This window comes from Salvia miltiorrhiza, chromosome 8 (assembly GCF_028751815.1).
Source record: "Salvia miltiorrhiza cultivar Shanhuang (shh) chromosome 8, IMPLAD_Smil_shh, whole genome shotgun sequence".
NCBI lineage: Eukaryota > Viridiplantae > Streptophyta > Magnoliopsida > Lamiales > Lamiaceae > Salvia > Salvia miltiorrhiza.
In genome coordinates this window covers 7,361,750-7,380,904 of record NC_080394.1, presented here as the reverse complement: position 1 = coordinate 7,380,904, position 19,155 = coordinate 7,361,750, and the positions used below count along the sequence as shown (strand labels likewise).

Sequence of the window (19,155 nt, the reverse complement as noted above, 5' to 3'; positions counted from 1 at the left end):
CAATCACACTTACCATTATATCCCTTAAATAAAAATTTAAGAATTATCCACTAATTTTTTAGTTGTGAATTCAAATTTTTAAACTCGAATTCACAACTAACACTAACAATTTAGAATGTGGGTGTGACATTTTTTTTTAAAAAAAATCTCCAATAAATAGCGTCTCATCTGACAATTCTTACACCACTACTAATCAACACTACACATAATATATTTCTAATCACTAATCACAGAACAAAATCAAACACTATTTACAAGAGGGAGTTGGTTATATATATAAGTATCATATAACCAACAAATACTGAAACTCAAATTCATAAGCTATCTTCTCCACAACGGCCGTCGACCCCTTCCCGCCATGGCCGCCTCTGAAACAATCGACGATCGATTTCCTCAAAGATCCCGACGTCGGCAGCTGCTGGCACACCCACTCCATCAAAGATTCCTTGTCGGCGGCGAAGTCGTTCATGTTCGCCAGCAGAAGTTCCGGCAGAGCGATCTTCTTCGCGCCGCTCACCATTATCGCCGCCTGCAGATATTCCAGTTTTGACCGCTCCAGCTCCACCGTCACTCCCTCCGCCGTATATATCTTAACCTGAAATTACAAACGTCCAAACATACATATGCTTCAAATCGTCATTGCATGTAACTAACGTTGTTCAATTTGAGATGGTGAGTTACTGCCGGAGAAGAGCGCGTGCCGCAGCACAAGGCGAAGATGATGTTTGGATCGGGCGTTTCGAGGCCGTAGAGCTCGCCCAAGATCATCTCTTTGCTCTCCTTGTCCTTGCCAACAATCTGTACAGCAAGTTTTTTGAGCCACAAAGATTATGTATCTATGTTGTATAATATCAGTTTCTGTGTGTGTGTGTGTGTTGATGAGAGAGAGAGGTATATATTACCTCCTTGATGAGTGAATCTTGGGGCTTTCTCAAGATGAAATGCTCGATTTCCTGAGCGTTGATTGTGTTTCCAGCTATGTTGAGAGTCGCCTACAGATTCATCAACACAAGGAGAAGGAGACAACTTGTTTGTTTTGTACGAGGTAATTGATTGTGTACGATATGATCATATGATGATGAATGTGCAAGAATTTGTGACCATATATATATTGTACCTTGTTGATTAGTCCTTGCAGGCTCTCATGGTTGAGAACAGATGGAACTCCATACTGCAGATATCCCTGAATCCAGTATATCCGTATGTATAAATTCGTGATAATCGTAAACATATTTATTTTTAAGCAAGAAAAGAATATATAAATATAAAAAATGTTTACATGCATAATACAAGCATTGTACATGTTGATCCAAAACGCCAGCTTCTGTTGATGACTCAAGAACCTCAAATCCACCTTCTGAAGCCCATCCATCAGCACCCTAAATTTTCACAACAAATAAAGAAAGAAAAAGAAAAAGGTATCATCAAGAATAGTAGTAAAACATAATAAGGGATTGATTAAAAAAATTGCAAGTCTTACTTCAATTTCTGAAACAAAGGGACAGAGCTAGAATTGTGGATGCATTTCAAGTCCATGGAGGTGGATGTGAATCTAACCAAGTTCTTGTAAGGGCCAACATCCCTGGGTATGGAGGCCTCGGAGTGGAAGATTCCATAAGGATCTTGCTGCCTGGAGTCCTTGTGCAGCATTAGGCTTGTCTTGGAGTTTGAGTTGGTCTCTGCCCTAAAGCTGAGAGAGAAGTTTGTGGAACGAGCAATGGAGCCGGACTTCTCGAGCTCCATCACTCTAGAAGTTCGCAGCAGTCTGACGTAGATGAAGATGAGGCACTTCATTATGTTCTCGGACAGCTTGTTAGGTGGCCAACGATGGATGCTTTCTTCCTCGGTGTGCAATGGAGTTGAGAGCACTTTGGCTGGGTATTCAGATGGAACATCAAGAACGCGATCTCTCTGCAATGGTAGCTACTGTTACTATTCAGATATCATATATCATATGATCATGTGATTCACATTACATACCCTTGGAGTAGGAGTAGGATGCCTATAGCTAGTTGTGTCTCTGAGTGGAGAAGGAGAAGGGGGCTTAAGCAGAGCAGATCTCTTGGAGTGATTGCTGTTGTTGGTTAGGTGGTAGTCTCCTTTGATGGCCTTGCTGATGAAATGGAGCGCCTTCGTCTCAAACGCCACCTTCTCCTTCTCATCATTAAGCCGTCTTGGTGGAAGTGACCATTCTTTGTACTTTCTCTCCATGTTGCCTTCTTTTTCTCGCTTCACTTGATGTCGAAGCTGGTTGATCTGGCTCTCGAGACGTGTGATCTCGTTCTCCACCATTGCTAGCTCAGCTAGTATCTCCTTCATCTGGTTTTTTATCAACATAATGAGATATGTGGCAATGGATATATATATGATTTAGTATTGCAGAGAGAGACCTACTTTTGGTGGGAGGAAATTGGGAATGGTAAGAGCAGAGCCATCCTGGCGATGATGGAGGTGTTCCAGATACTCATGCACTTTGTGTTCGTGAGCCAGCATTTTCTTCAGCACAGATACCTTTTTTTTTAATTGCAACAATTTTAGCATTTCATTGGTCTCAGAATTCAACAGAATCGATCATGTACATGTACATGTACCTCACCTCTCTTTCGAGTTCATCTCTGTTTTGCAGCCCAGTGTTGGCGTACTTGTTCTTTTTCTGACATAAATGGAATCACGACATAAGTCCAAACAAAGCACGTTTAACATTGGAAACACGTGTGGGTGAGAGAGAGAACTTACAAATTCAAAGGGGAGGTTAAGTGAGGAGTCCATGAGAGGAATTAGAGAAGCCAAGCAGAGGTTCTTGAAACGCTCCCATGTGCTGGAACAAGAAGAAGAAGAGAAATTGTTGAGAATTTTTGGCTTGTGATTGAAGCAGCGGATGTTGTTGGTGTAAATTGATGCAGTTGGTGAAGTGTGAGGGTGTGAGAGGCAAGTAGAAGAAGATGAAGAGGAGCTTTCGAATTCAATCTCTGCCTGAACTAACTTCTTTGCTTGCAGTTGCTGGTGGGCCATCCTGCCGTAGCTTGCACTTGTTCTTTTCTTTTTCATTTTTCTTTTTTTCATCTTTTTGGGGGAATGTAAATTCAGATTTATATAGACTTCGTATTTATATATAGTAATGAATGGGTGACTATAATTCTCTCTAAAAAAAATGATGGATGATTATAATAAGTATGCATGGTAACATTCTTTTGAAAAGGAAATTTCCATTAGAATTGTATGAACAAGATTTTGTGGGTTTGGATTTGGATTATTGCAAGAAGAAATTTGTATTTAGATTGCGGTTATGTGAGTATATTATACTTATTTGCTACATTAAATAATGGATGGGATTTATCTTTGAAGTGAAGTGATGAAAATACTTAGAAACTTGAGACGTTAAACGTTTGATGACGGATTTTTCTTAGGTTTGAAGATGTTAGTTCAGTTGATGAGTCATCGACTGAAGATGACGAATATGGTTTTAAAATATTTCCATAAACTTTGATATGGGAGGAGGGGTGGTTAAATATCAGACATTACAACATAAATCGAAGGTACCAACCAAACCAATCTTATTTTTAATTTTACTTGTACAATTGATTATTCGTCCAAGCTCTAAATTTTAATTTTCTTTAAAGTTACTTATTGATTTTAAATTATACTACTATTTAATATATATTTGCGGCAGATCATATGACAACTAATAAGTAATAAGTCAAGATTCGTTAGATAATATTTATGTCGAATACAAAACTATATTTTACGACATATGTATAATATTATTAGTAATTTGGTAGTGATTGAATTTCGAGTCTTGATTCATTAGACACTTTTCCTAATCTTTTTTATTATGTGTATACCAATAATGATATGAATCTACACATTCAAAACGATAATGCAATACAAGGTAGCGGTTGTAGATTCATATAAATTATAAAAAGTATTATTATAATTATGTAAAATAAATTTTTCCGTGCGGATGTCTACATGGTGCGAACTATTCACATATTCTATGTGACGTACACACAATATACCACATTATGCAAATAGATTTGTTTTTGCAATTTGCAAGATATATCTTAGAAATTGATTTTTAGAGGTGTGTTTATTTTTCTTGAACTTCATACTGGAAGGTTATGCGTTGCATTAATTATCAAACATCGCAAAATAACTTGAGATAGACATTAAGAAATAAGACATGAATCTATAGGGAATGAAATGAACTTTTATACACACATGTCAAGAAACACAATCATATTTCAAAAAAAAAAAAAAATCCTTTTGGAATAATTATGAGAATAAGTAAATAAATGAATAGAACCACATATAAAAATACCTGGCATTGCAAAATTTCATTTCTTGTGAAATCGTACCTTCAAAAATCTGTAGCCCATGCCATTTGCAATAAACAATCTCATATGTGTGTATCTGCATTACTCACAAATTATAATTTCAAATTTCCCTTACACGATTTTTTATAATTAAAATTATTATGACTTCTTATGTTAGGATTTATTTATATACATCCCCTTAAACGTCTTCTTTATTTAAATTTGAAATTCTAACCATGTTCGGAAATCCTCCAGCCTTTTTAGTATAAAACTTATGAGTTGCTTTACTTTGTATTTTTCATTAATTGTGCTTTATAATGAAACCTTGTTAATTTTATGGCAAATTGTGCAAGTGCTTGGGCTTCTGATGGGCCGAATACAAGATGGGCGATTCTTTGTGATTTTGAGTGGGTAGTTCACTTATGCAAATGAGTGCGCTTATTTTCGAAACGGGATTTAAGGAGTATAAGATTGTAGTGTAAAAGTGTGTGGGCTACGTTATTTATAATGTAAAATTATTAACAAAAAAAGAAATGCACCACTAAAATTATTAACAAAAAAAAAAAATGCACCATTTTTATGGGGACGGCTCAAAAATGAATACGCACCGTTTTCGTTGGGACGGAGAAAGTAATATATAATCAATTAATGATAAACGAAGCCCTGTCGTCGGCGCCACCTTTCTTTGGACTTGAGTTGAGCAGTTGATAGTTCACCTCTGCCGCCGCTGAAGGAACCACTTTTCGTCGAGAAATGGCCTCTCTTTTCAATCACATCTCTAAATCCCTGCGTCACAAACATCCATATTCTAAACTCAGCAGAAGCATACAAGACTTGGTATCCGCTAACATCAATTCAAATCCACTCGCCCCATCATTCCAAGGTGCGACTTGCTCTCATTCACATACACACATGCGCACTAATTCACCCTTGGGTTTTGCAGTATTTTAGTTGAATGTTTGGTATTGTTGCTTGTTTCTTGAGTGAAGTTTTTCTTCTTAGCTGTTTTATTTCACAAGGGCGAGGATACTTGTTTTTCCCCCTTCGTTCATATTGTATATGTTTTATGATATTTTACTCAGTTTCTTATACTCTTAATTTTTTGTTCCCTTTAAGAATTTGAGCTGAAATAATCTGCAATCTGTGTCCACGAAAACATTGGAAAAGGATAGGTAGATTAACATATTTGATTCTCTTAGGCAGAAGATATGTGAAGACTGAAGACTTAGGTAGTTTTTAACTGCTAGGAGCAAAAGAGTTGCTGAAAAAATGAAACAAAGTTAATTGGTGGCTGAATTGTGAGAGAAGATTTTCAATGTGATATATGGGAAACCATTTTATATTACTAAGAACATGCATTGAAAAATGCAAATGTATTTGCTAGTATTTTAGGTGAAAGAATTCAGATTTTTTCCGGTAAAATGAAAACATTGCCTGCGACCTGTATTCGTGGCTGAGTTTACATGTTACATGAATTCCAAGTCTACAAAACATCCTTATAAAAGTACTGTTTCGATTAAGGTACCCTTTTAAACTTCCATGGTAATATTGTTATTGCAGCAAGATCTGTGGTCACTGCTGTGACAAAAATTGCTGGATTTGATGAAATGGTTTCTAGCACACAGAGGAGATTTTATTTGCTAGGTGGGAAAGGAGGTGTTGGGAAAACAAGTTGTGCAGCATCTCTTGCTGTAAAATTAGCGAATCATGGTCACCCCACTATGGTGGTGTCTACAGATCCTGCTCATTCATTAAGCGATTCTTTTGATCAAGTAATGTCTCGTACTCATGTGTATACTTGAGAGTTTGATTTTTAATCTTAGAAGACAATGCCATTTTCTCAATGTGTATTCCGTAGAATTTGGCTGGAGGGATGCTTGTTCCCGTACAAGGTGTGGATTCTCCCTTGTATGCACTTGAGGTATCGATTTCTTGATATGACGCACAGATCTCTCTTTCTCTAAGTGTTAGTTTTTTATTATGCATTGTATTTGTCGTATGAAAGTTAAACCCTGAAAAGGAGAGGGAAGAATTGAGTTCCAGAGGGCAGCACGATGAAGGGGCAGTTAGAAACGTCATGGACAGTATGGGCTTCGGGGGGCTTGTTGGCAAGGTGAGAACAGGTATTACTTGTCAGTTTGCCTTTCTTATGTTGCCCTTAGTTTCAGAGATTTATTCGGTTCCTCAACTTTTCTGTGAATTGCTGGTACATCCGTACATGTATTATGGCATCTGTTGTAGATTTATGATCAAAGAAGACATTCAAAGACGAAACTGATAACCGTTGCACTCATTTAGCAAATTAAGCCTTAGTTTCACTTATGTAAGGGTAAAGTAGCTGCTGAGTTAGGAAGCTCATTGTGTATTTCATATCAAATATATTTTTGTTAATTCTCATGGTGGGTTATGGAAAGAGGAATTGCTCGGAACAGTTGCTTTCGGTTCGATGGAGCTGGAGCTATGTAATGAGTAATATCTTATTCAGCTGATTTGAGCATGTAATACTAAATGTAGTCGAATCTCAAATAGCTATAGTTAATATTTCAGACTTTTGATGAACTAGAAAGATGATGTACCATTTATTCTTGTCTCGTACTTGCTTCTTTCTTGAGCAGATGGGAGACCTCAAACTTGAAGAGCTGTTGGACACTCCTCCTCCTGGTCTAGATGAAGTTATTGCAATTTCCAAGGTGCGTATAATAAATTATTTCTATTAACCCATTTTTGGATATATGCTAATTTATTATTATATCATCTTACAGGTCATGCATTTTTTGGAGTCACCGGAGTATAGTAAATTCAGTCGCATTGTGTTTGATACGGCTCCCACGGTAAGGGATTAGTCTTTGTTTCTTTGCCGACAGTTACAGAAGCTCCGCTAATATGAGTATTGTAGGGTCACACACTTCGACTATTGTCGCTACCTGATTTCCTTGATGCATCTATAGGCAAGATGATGAAGGTGAGTACATTTTTGTGTTTGTGCACTTGCGATTCTCTATATGCTCGACTTCTTTGCCCTCCTTCCCCCATCCTTAAGTTAGCGATTTTGGTAGGGAAATAGAATTATTAAAAAATTTATCCTATTATATATCTCAATCAAACAAAATCCCATATTTCCTGTCTAGCTAGTTGTAATTGTATGCAGTATGTACAACTGCTTCACTTGATATTGACATGGTTTAATTTGTCTTGAATATTCGTAGTAGGGATTTAATTAGTTGTACTGATTTAACACCCTTTACATATGGCTGAATTCAGATCAAGAAGAAGATAGCTTCAGCAACAGCAGCCCTTAAATCTGCATTTGGAAAAGGAGAACCACAACAAGATGATGTAAGAACCTCCTTAGTATTTTCCTCAATATAAGAGAAAGAAAAAAAGAAACTCCTTATTATCTTTGTATTCTCTTATGCTCTCATTTTATAAGAGGCTTTCTAGTAATTAACAGTTTACTTATTCAGAAAGGATTAGTACAGCCTTTTGTTCCCCAATTTTCATCTAGCTCTTATGATTCTGTTCTTTATCATTACTTTTTTCTAAAATTTTGCAGAATGACAAGTTAGAGCAGCTAAGGTTAAGCATGGGAAAAGTGCGAGATCTTTTCCGTGACCCAGAGACCACAGAGTTTGTGATCGTAACAATCCCCACTGTAATGAATCCACACAGATAGCTTTCAGTTTAATTTCTCTTATAAGATCAATGAAAACAATGATATATCTGCCATCATTTTTTCCTAATTAAATTTCTCATTTAACCAGAACCACTTGGATGCTATAGATATTCACAATCTTCTCATATCTGAATTCACCACACTCAACATCTGTAACAAGTTATTAATCAATCATTATCCCTATGTGATTAGGAAAAGGGTATTCAACACGTCCATTTTCTGTTAAACTGCTGCCTTGACTGCTTCCTGGTGTAATAATGTGTAGGTGATGGCAATCAATGAATCTTCAAGACTATGTGCATCCTTAAGGAAGGAGAAAGTTCCAGTGAACAGACTAGTCATAAATCAATTGTTACCTCCATCGGCATCTGACTGCAAGTTTTGCTCAATGAGAAGAAAGGTAAGATATGAATCTGAAATTGTTTCTCAGCTTCATCTTGGTTTTGATTTGGGCCTAGTGGAGCCACGGAAGTTTATACCGGTATATATAACGTTCTTCTCAGTAAAAGTCTAGGAATAACATCTTAAATACCAGGTTGTGCTTGAACATCTGAATTTCGAATATGCTTAGATACTTCAAATTAGATCAAGTCTTCAGCATTCAGAAAAGTTCTATCCTTTTTGTAGTATAAAATCTAATATTTGTAAGATACTACATATATACTAATCATAAAAGAAAAATTCAATTATGATACGAGGATGCATCTAAAGCTTCATATTTCATTTTCTCTAGGACCAAAGACGTGCTCTTGATATGATCGAGAAAGACCCACAGCTGGCAAAACTGAAGCGAATTGAGTCGCCTCTAGTTGATGTAGAAATAAGGGGTGTCCCAGCTCTTAAATTTATGGGAGATATGGTTTGGAGATGAAGCACCATCTTGATAGATAGCTGTATTTCATCCCACTTCTACATATGTTTCAAGAAGTTCATTGAATATCTTATTTATCGTCCTGTTTCACATACCATGGAGCATCTTGTAACTCAAGATGGAACTAAGACAGAATTTGAGAAATCAAATCTTCCTTCATTTACCTTTCACAAATGCAATAACAATGTCTTCTTTGTCTATGTTTCATCTCGTATTTCATTGGTAGGCGGGGATATATCCCCGGAGGCAAGAATTTTGTTGAATATGATACAACACCACCTAACATGTTTCTCCACTCTCATAGCCATCGTAGGATACAAACATACTATCAATAAGATCTCTAACTCTCACTGCTAACTGTATCCCATGACAAGGTTTGTCTGAAAATTTTCCTAACTATAAATCTTGCCCTTCCCTTTACCTCTCTGCTACAAGAAAATCAAAACCAGCTAGATCTTCTGTAACTATTTCTTCTGGAAAGTGACCAGACAGAAAAAGGCCACCCCTCGACTAAATATACCAGTCGCGATGAGGTATGCCAAACAGGGGTAGTAGTCGTCGAGGTCATAACCTCTCTGTCTGATTGCACCACATCTTTGAATAAGCCATACCCCAGAATACCTGCAACAGCAGGCAACAGATGCTGAATACTCTTGCAATTTTTATTTTTTTTGAGAGTATGGCATGCAGTTCATACCTTTCTGCATTTGCAAGCAGGAATGCTTCCAGAGCCCATTTTGTGTAGCAATAGTTTCCTATTTTTGATGCGAATGAATCCGCATCTTGGTTGGCGATGAGAGTAAGAACAACAGGGAGCAACACCGACCACTGGAAAGGTGCAAAAACACAGGATGTAGTCAAGACTTAAGTACTCAAGAAGACGAATGCCAAAAAACACTCTCAGAGAAGACAGAATTGCGCACCAGTTGGGCTGGAGCAGGTTCGTAGTAGATTGCAAGAACGTAGGCTATGCCAGTAACGCAGTATACGAGACACAGCAAGACCATGTAGTTGTCAAAAATGGTAGACCTGGGATTGTTGAAGAAATAGAACATCGATAGGTAGACAGCAGGCTTTATGATGGTGTTGAAATGATCGACAGAGTCCTTTGCTAGGAAATAAGCCAAGCTGCTCATGCCAGCAGCACTCTCTCTCCAGTAATGCAACTTGTCCAGAGAAAACGATCTCAAAGCAGCAATCTTGGTGAGCAAGGCTACACGAAAACATTGGTAAACATCAGTTTAGTTTTGCTGTACATTCTCAAAGCAGCAATCTTTTTAGATGGAATTCATGACTTACAGACTCCAATGACTGTATACAGATATCCCGTTGAGCCAAAGGTTTCGTCGCTCACTTTTGCAAGTGTTCCTAAGCATATTCCTGCCAGTAGTAGGATAAGATAGTCCACAGCTTGTGTTCTGGCTTCTCTTAGTCGTTGCTTTCCGACTCTGAGACGAAACTATTGTGCATCAGCAATCAAGAGGTAAGATGCTGTTGCTTTTACTCATCAATTTAAGCTTTCATCTCATACAATCTTAGATTATGCTTCTAGTAGAGAGAGTTTCCACCAAAATGAATGTAGATATTACCTCCCTAAGAAAAACTTATACTGCATGACGACGTTTGGTGTGTTTCGATTAGACAAGTCTTGGGACCTGTTGAAATTAAGCCATATGTGATCTTTCTTCTGGCCTACGGTAAACTTAACATCCTGCCAAAGATCTCCAGCAAAAGACTGGTCCGGGGTAGCACTTGCAGGCGTCATTCCTCCATGGGATGAGTCGTCAGTGGCAATGGACGAGACCCCTGCAGAATCTAGCATGTCGGGTGGTACAGGATAACCATTGTGAAGCATCCATCTGAGCGGAAGCTCCTTAAATTTGACAGTCGCGTTTGCATTTGGTTTCACTATTCCTTCCAATATGTCAATGTAGTAATCAGGAGGATTCACTCTTTCAGGGACAACGATCCCTAGACCAGAAAAGTATTCCTCGACTTTCTTCACTGGTCCGTGATACACCGTGAGGCCACCCTTAGCTAGAAGTATCAAATCATCGAACATCTTGTATAATGTGTAACTGCAGAAAGAAATGGTTGGTGATTAGCATCAGAAATCTCCGGGACACCTTAGCTTTCTCGAAGAACAGACACACGCTTTAGCTCATAAATAGTGATGAACTCCTTAGATTACCTTGGTTGGTGAACCACCATGCATATGTTTACTCCTTCAAGAGCTTCACGACGCAGGGCTCTGAGTAGCAGCAGAGAAGAAGAACTGTCTAGGCCAGACGTAGGCTCGTCTAAGATTAACAGCGAAGGCTCCATAACCATTTCAAGCCCGACATTCACTCGTTTCCTCTGACCTCCAGAGATTCCTCTCTTCTCAACAGTTCCAACTAGGGAGTCCCTAATGTGCTGCAACCCTAGGGATTCGATTACTCTCTCAACAACTAGAACTTTCTCTGCTTTTTCAAGATCAGCCGCGAGTCTACAGAAAATTTTAGGGATTAGAACCACGAAGATCATTATAAACACAGCATGAGTAATCATATAAATTGACAGAAATGTACCTGCATCTAGCACTGAACCAGAGATTCTCCTCCACTGTCAAATTTCCATGAACTATATCATCTTGAGGAACATATCCGATAATTCTTTTGTATGATTGCATAGGTTCGTTCTTCCCGTTGATAAGGATGGAGCCAGTGATGGTGCATCCAGCAGCTTTTCCCAGCAAGGCTGAGAGGAATGTCGTCTTCCCAGCACCCGACGGACCCATGACAGCAGAAACGTGGCCAGGTACGAGCTTCCCTGTGACGCACCTCAAGAGATGCTTGTTTTTACCCTTCAACGTGAGAGTCAAGTCTTGGAAGAACACTTCAATAGGCGGCCTACTTGAGAATTCCAAATCCGAAGCCACGGATATGACACCGGAGAATGTCAAATTCTTGGTCTGCTCCTGTAGAGCCTTCTCCTTCTCGATCTGGCCGTAGGCATACTTGAAGATCTGGCTGCGCGTGTGCAGCTGCTTCCCCTTCCCCTGCTTCTTCAGATTCTTGTCTCCGATCTCCACGTTGAACCCCTCGTCGTTATCAGGATTCTCTTCGAGGTCGCGCAGCATCTTAGTGAGGTTGCTTTCCTTTTTCTTCTTCCCTTTGAGCTCACCGGACATTGAAGCCAATGCTGCATCCGATCCGGGTTTAGGTTGGCCCGAGCCCTTATGCGGCTCGTTCAGCACGGACTTCTTGCGGGAGAATGTCCGTGACAACTGTGCCGTTAACTCTGCACCTTTCCGTGCGACATCCTTGGCGGACTTCCATCTCTCGCGAGCCTGCACCGTCTCTCTGGCGCTCCTCGCTGCGGCTTCCCTTGACTTGGCCTGCCTCTTCTCTCGATCGCTCAGGACTTGCCCCGAGCAGTTGTATATGATGAGAAGGATCATAGTGATCCCACCCTACATTAACATCAACGCCGCATTTCAACCAAATCCTTTGTCTCTTACAAGAGAAAACAAAGCAAGCAGTAGCAGTCGAAGAAGAAGAAGAAGCTTACGAAGAAGATGATTCCGTAAGCCGTGATATTCTGATTCTCAGTTTGCTGGTCACAGCCTGCGAGCTGAAAGCAACCTGCAACTCATCCATGCTGAGATTCATCATCATTCTTAAATGATAAAGACACAGAAACACACGTAGCAAGACTCGACTTACGCATTTGAGCAGTGGAACCAGACCTACAGAAATGCCTGCAACACATTGAAGAAGAAGAAGAAGAAGAAGTTTTGAGTAGGAGAATTAATGAATGCTATGAATCATGTCTGGAAACAAGTAATACCAACCCCTCGGTGCAGGGGAGTCTTTGGGTGGTGGTGGGACAGTAAAATCCTCCGGAACAGAACAACTCGTAGCCAGTGTTAAAATCAGACCAGATATCGGCGCCGCCGCAGCTGTGGTTGGCTTGCCCTGGAGGTAGTTGATAACGGTACCTTCCAAATTTCTCAGAATGTCAGCATCAATCATACATACACATATATATACAAGAATTGAAGGCTTACGGATCACAGACACCGGTGGCTTGATTGAGTTGAGCTCGAGGGCAGTAAGCTCCCAAGGGGCACGCTTCAAGAAACAGACAAATATTTTTGAAAAGTGCATATGGATTATGAAAGTTAGTATATTTAAGTGGAAAGATAGAGCTCACGAATCATGCAAGTAAGGCCATGGGGACAGAAGAAGCCAGGGCAACAAGGCTGACAGTCAAGAACTCTCTCCGGTATCTCTTTGTCATTTTTGATGTCAACATTGTCTTCTTTCTTCACATTGCACGCCCATCCGGGCTCGCAACCGGCTGGCCACGCCGTCAAGTTGCAGTTCTTGTTTGGTCTCAGATAGTAACTGCTCCTCAGCCCTCCTCCCCCGCCGCCCAACAGACTCTGCCCGTAGAACTTCACCTCCGCCGCCGTGCACAGCCGCTGCATAGCATCTGCACAACCCATTCATTATCAGACCATTCATCATCATCATCATCATCATCATATAGCCAATGCCATTCATTGATTGTCTACGTGCCTTTGTCGCCTCTCACGCATTCCGCCAAAAACTGCGTGTTCTTGGAGAAATTAAACGCCTTATCCCATTCAGCGTCCCTACATGCAAATTAATTAGCCATGAAATCGATGATTAGGATTTGGTGAGAGATGATTAATTACATATCTCTGATGCAGAAGCCGAGATGCTTCTTGGCATCGGGGCCCAAGAAGGCGGAGAAATTGTTGAAGCGGTTGAACATGGTCTTGGAGAGCAGCTGCATGGCCGCCGGGTTATCGGCGGCAGCGGCGGCGGCGGCGGCGGGGTCTTGTGGTGTTGGTTGTGGTTGCGGTTGCGCGTGGCTCACCCGCCATATTGTTTGAAGGATTAGCGTGAGTGTTATCGCCGACGACAATATTCTCATTTCAAGCATCGTGTCATTCTCATTTGTTTTGCGAAGATTCAACAAAATCGTCTTCTTCCTTGGTTTCTGTTTTTTCTAGAGAGAGAGAGAGAGGGATGTTCCTTCGGAGTGTGGTTGTGGAGGGAAGAAATGGCGGGGAGGTGATTTAGGGAGTTGAAGAGTGTGGACCGTTGGATTGACTTTCAATTATTCTTTTCTTTTTTCAGAAACCGGGTTGTTATATATAAGTATTTAACTTAGTTTCCCAAATAGGGTGGTCAAAAATAAATTCATAAATTTTTAATAAAAAAATTTAGAATTATATTAAAACATTCTTTTACTAACATGCATGTCTTTATTCAATGTTGATGACAATAACATATGAAGTACTAATAGTGACAAAATAGAATAATTGTATATAAATTATATTTTCATATAATATTAGATATATTTTTTTTGTACTTTTATAAAGATTAAAAGATGACTAATTTCATGAGATGGACGAAGTATTAATTAAAAGAGGTTGAATTGTGGAACCAATCTACATAATAATATATAATAATAAAGTCGGCTTATCGTAAATAGTAACTTCTGTTTTTCTACTTTTTTATCTTTTTATTTTTAAAATTTGTTAACACATTCATTAATTACGTTGATATAAATGCATTAATTTCAATTGTACAAATATAAATGCATTTAGGTAGTTAATTAAGTCAATTAAAAGTAATTACCTTTTTTAAATATAATTAAAATGAGTTACTTAAACTCATATAAAAATGAATTGACTTTTTCCTAAAAAAAATGAATTGATTTAATTTATGTTTTGAAGGTGTTGATTAGAAAAAAAATTGAGGCTAAAGATATTCAAAGTTATATATATACGAAAAATTAATTATAAATTATAAGATTAGATATAAAAATAAATTGACTAAATTTATGTTTTGAAGCTGTTGATTATAAAAAGGTTGAGGCTAAAAATATTCAAAGTTATATATATATGTACGCCAAATTAATTATCAATTATATATAGAATTAGATTTGTCAATCAAGCAATTATTGATTCGCCACCTTAAATCACAATATAAATATCTTAAAATCAACAATATTATCACTCTATTTTGTACTCCCTCCGTCCCACTCCAAATGTCTCATTACTTTTGGGCACAGAGATTAAAAAATGTGTATAAAGTAGATAAATTATGTATAAAGTAGATAAAGCGAGTTGGTGGAAATTGTTTAAATATTAAGTATAGAGAGATATTGTATTGCCAAAAAAGGTATGGGTCATTTGGAGCGGGATGGAGGGAGTATGCCTCTCAAAATCTCAGCAAAATTCTTAGTCCTCTTTGCAAATTTCCCCCAGCTGATGAATGTCTTCCCCGTCACCGATTATATTTCTCTTGAGACAACATCTTTGACGCTACGACTTATATGCGTCTGCTGAAATTGAAGAAGTAAATGCAGAGACAATGAAAAGGAATGAAAAGCTGCAAATTTTATGCCTAAACTGCAAAGTAATTTATGTACGTCTCAAATGTAAAAATTATATCAAATAATCTATTGTTCATATTTGTTTTATCCAACTGTTAATGTTGAATAAATATATCATACATTGTTGTTCTTCTTATATAACCGTAGACCGTAGTATTTATTGGCACAACTTCATACTTTTTCACAGCATCGACTCTGTTTTTAACGAACAACCTCTATCATATCATAATTAATAAATTTCTTACAAATCTAAGATCCACTTCTTTCTCATGCGTTAGATGAAATGTTGATCATGTACATAATAAATTAAGGGTATGATAATTTAACTCTTATCACTTGGTTTTGTACCATATTACATTGTTCATTTCTCATCATCTCTTCTCATGCATTTTTTATTGTTAAACAAATAAATTTAAAGATTAGGTGATGTTTGACTCGAAATTGAAACATTTTGCCTTAGGTTCATACGTTTATATTTTATATTTATGTTAGCAACTTCAAGTTTCAAGGTAACTTGGTGTTTTGAGGTAGTGCTTGATATGACTCTCCTAAAATCTATCTCTTTGTGTATTTGTGTGTGATATTTTTTAATATCTTTAAAATCTTGGAATCTCCCATAATCAATCGTGGAATTAAAATCTGTACAAGCAATAATATTATAGTATGAATGTGGTGTTGCAATTGAAGGCAATTATATTATATGGAATGAAATTGAGTGCAACAACTCTATTGCTTTTCTTGAATTTGTGTAAGAGACAATATTTTGGGATGTAAGAAATTACATACTCCATCCGTCCGCCAAGATTATGTAAAATTGCTTGGGCACAAGATTTAATAAAATTGGTGATGATTTTGATGTAGTGGAGAAAGGGTCTCACCACTTTATGAGATGTGTGGTTGAGATTGAATTTGAGGTGAGTTTTTTGTAAATAAATAGTGTTAGTAAGGATAAAATATTAAAGAAGATGGTGGGACCATTGCCTTAATCTTGTCGGACGTCCGATATAGTAATTTTTACATAATCTTGACGAACGGAGGGAGTATATAATACGAGAAAATGATTATTATATTTGTGTTAGCACAAATATGTATTGCTTTGTTAGTGATTGAGGTAGAATTGATTCGATCTCTAGAGAAATATTTGCGGCTATATATGAGTCTTTTTTTGTTCATTGTTTCCATTATGGAAACTAATTTAATTTATTTTTATGCTAATCAGTAAATTATAGTAATAAATAAATTTGCAACTTATTGTATCAATTACATGATGTCTATGTTTGAGTTTGAGTTCAACTAATTGACATAGAAGCAATGATCTTGAATACTACTAATTGAAAATTTTGATTCGGGTATCCAAATTTGAATCATTCGACAAGCCTAATCATGACCTAGATTGTAGATAATTATATTTTTAAAACATAAAAATAAGTAAGTGTTAAAATACATAATAAATATTTATATGGACTTCATTGTTGTTTTAATCCACAAAATTCCAATAACGAGATAAATTTGATGGTCATAACTCCGGTCATGTTATTAAGGAACATTGACCATTCTCAAGGAGTGTGTAATAGAACACGTTTGGTGATTACAAGACTTGGTAACCACATGTTGGAGGCTAACACATTAATCGATACTAATTCTGGCTAAAAAGTGTTGATTTCTAGAATGTCTCTGACTCCATCAGATTCACGACTTCCATTCAAGTTCGAATAGAGACAATTTCCTCTTATTATTTTGTATGTCATAACAATCAACAAGAGTCGAGAATAATCTATGCCACTCGTGAAGTTTTTTCTAAAGAAATCAGTATTCTCTTATGGTCAACTTTACGTTGCTGTTTCAAGAGTAAATAGTCGGAGTGGCTTGGAGATTTCAGCATGTGATAAACATAATAATATCATATCAAGTACAATGAATATAAATAAAGGCAAAGAATCAGCCGTGACAACATAGCTTTGGCAGACCACTGTTGGCAGTCCACTCGTAGAAACGCCACCTATAACAGCTATGTCAACCTACACCCGTGGCAGCTATGTCAACGTCACCCGTGGCGCTTCCAACTATGTTAACCTCCATTTGTGGCAGTCGTGTCAACGCCATCTTTGGCATTTCCAACTATGTCAATGCCACCCTTGGCACCTCCAGCCATGTCAATAATTTAGGCCTAATTGCATTGTTTAATGGGCTTTAGGGCTAGGTCCACTTAATAACTTATAAATAGGATTCTTATGTATAGAATTAGGGGTTGATTCATTATAATTACTCAACTCTATAATTGTATAACTCCACAAACAATAAATTCTCTCGGATTTCTCTCTGTGGATGTAGATCTTAACGATCAAACCACGTTAAATACTTGTGTTATTTTTATATTTTTATATATATTATTTATGTTGAGATTAATTCCACACTCATCAATTTTATTTATTTATTTATTATTATTGCACCCATATTTGTAATAGTATAATTAAAAAAATAAATTATTTGCTTAGTTAAAGGTTATGTTGTTTTTTTCAATATAACACAATAATTTTTATTTATTATTTTAACACAATACAATATTAATTAATATATAATTAATTAACGTTATAAAAAAAAGACTACAATAATTTACCCCGTGCCGCACGGGTGAAATACTAGTTTTACAAATATTATGTCCCAACTTGGGGTTTTGTTTTTAATCATCTTCATTCATTATTCGCTCACCTAAAATATGTAAAACAAACAAATGTTAAATGCACTACACTATGAGTGAGTAATTTACTTTACTTTTTCGAATTATGAGTGAGTAAGTTGTCGATGAGTATGTATGATTTATGAATATGTTATCATCATTCACGATCATAGTACAAAAAGATTCTTACAAGAATGAAAAATGGCGACGTCGGTAATCTATAATTTGGAGCTTTCTTTTTGTACGTATGCATTGCTGAAAAAGATAAAAGAATATCAAAACAGTCATAAAAAATGAATTCACTACAAGAATCATAGAAAATGAGCGACGTGGTAAATGCTAGTATTTGAAAAGTGTAAAGATGTACTATTGCGCAATAGTGACGTCATAATATCCAGTCGAACCGAATCTTGTGTCAAATTCCGACAAAATAGTAAACCGACGCCGCTTCCGCACTTTTTTTCATGTTGTCATTTGACCCTGCCTCATATTGCCCTTTTATTTTCTTTCTTATTCTCTCTTATTTCAAACAAGGTACATCTTTCTTTTTTTTTTTTTATCAGAAAAAAGATAATTTTATTAAGACAAGAGAACAGCGAGGCACCAGTGGTACCCACGAAGCAAAAATCACAGATGCCCAAGTCGAAACCAAGGCACAAAGCCCACTCCAAAGCTACCGAAAACCAGACAAGAGCAAGAGTCAGGGACAAAAAAGAGGAACAAATTGCATCCAAGCTTTAAAATCAATGGGAGGAGCCTCTGTCTTATAAACTTGCTTCCAACTCCACAGTCGTGACTTAATCTCGGCAACTTGCTTTCCTTTATTCCACTTGGCTCCGCTGAAAACTCCTTCATTCCTAACTTTCCAGATGCTCCACACTGTAGCTATCCATACACTTGAGAGAATTTTTTGAGATGATTTTTGACCAAGATTAGTGAATGCGTTGAAGTGTTCTTTCGCCTTTTGCTGCAAAACTGAAGAGAGCCCAAGCCAAGAAAGGATCTCATTCCAAATTACCTTCGTCAGATGGCAGGTGGTTCAGCTCCTCACTTTTGTCTTGGCAGAAAAAACATTGAGAGTCTGTGGGAGAAAGTTGCACCTGCCTTCTTTGAAGTTTGTTGCAAGTTGCCACTCTCCCTTTGATAACTCTCCACGCCAAAGTCTTCATCTTATACGGAACCGGAGCTTCCCAAATTCTTTGAA

The 19,155-nt window shown here is 37.5% G+C and overlaps 3 protein-coding genes across 4 annotated transcripts; 1 reads left to right on the top strand and 2 right to left on the bottom strand.

Moving 5' to 3' along the window:
- Positions 1-155: 155 nt before the first annotated feature.
- LOC131000545 (uncharacterized) lies at positions 156-3,027 on the bottom strand. Of its 2 annotated transcripts, none has more exons than XM_057926519.1 (10): positions 2,737-3,027; positions 2,597-2,653; positions 2,395-2,511; positions 1,981-2,319; positions 1,481-1,911; positions 1,280-1,379; positions 1,118-1,183; positions 903-992; positions 682-798; positions 156-595 (listed from the first exon to the last, which is right to left on the bottom strand). In XM_057926519.1, the coding sequence occupies exons 1-10, from the start codon at positions 3,010-3,012 to the stop codon at positions 284-286; spliced, it is 1,905 nt and encodes a 634-aa protein (XP_057782502.1). In that variant the 5' UTR covers positions 3,013-3,027; the 3' UTR covers positions 156-283. The 2 variants fall into 2 exon arrangements, with proteins under 2 accessions (XP_057782502.1, XP_057782503.1); XM_057926520.1 differs by having other exon boundaries at positions 2,592-2,653; positions 2,737-2,811.
- A 1,940-nt stretch (positions 3,028-4,967) lies between these two features.
- On the top strand, positions 4,968-9,057 carry LOC131000580 (ATPase GET3B-like). The gene is made up of 11 exons (XM_057926583.1): positions 4,968-5,196; positions 5,874-6,085; positions 6,172-6,234; positions 6,319-6,426; positions 6,929-7,003; positions 7,076-7,144; positions 7,210-7,275; positions 7,575-7,649; positions 7,867-7,965; positions 8,252-8,386; positions 8,720-9,057. The coding sequence occupies exons 1-11, from the start codon at positions 5,067-5,069 to the stop codon at positions 8,855-8,857; spliced, it is 1,170 nt and encodes a 389-aa protein (XP_057782566.1). The 5' UTR covers positions 4,968-5,066; the 3' UTR covers positions 8,858-9,057.
- On the bottom strand, positions 8,993-13,899 carry LOC131000520 (ABC transporter G family member 28-like). Its single transcript, XM_057926476.1, has 14 exons — positions 13,563-13,899; positions 13,423-13,499; positions 13,055-13,336; positions 12,909-12,972; positions 12,693-12,839; positions 12,565-12,599; positions 12,410-12,483; positions 11,428-12,311; positions 11,049-11,345; positions 10,447-10,935; positions 10,157-10,305; positions 9,781-10,070; positions 9,555-9,685; positions 8,993-9,478 (listed from the first exon to the last, which is right to left on the bottom strand). Exons 1-14 carry the CDS (start codon positions 13,811-13,813, stop codon positions 9,322-9,324), a joined length of 3,327 nt encoding a protein of 1,108 aa, XP_057782459.1. The 5' UTR covers positions 13,814-13,899; the 3' UTR covers positions 8,993-9,321.
- Between the last annotated feature and the right edge of the window lie 5,256 nt (positions 13,900-19,155).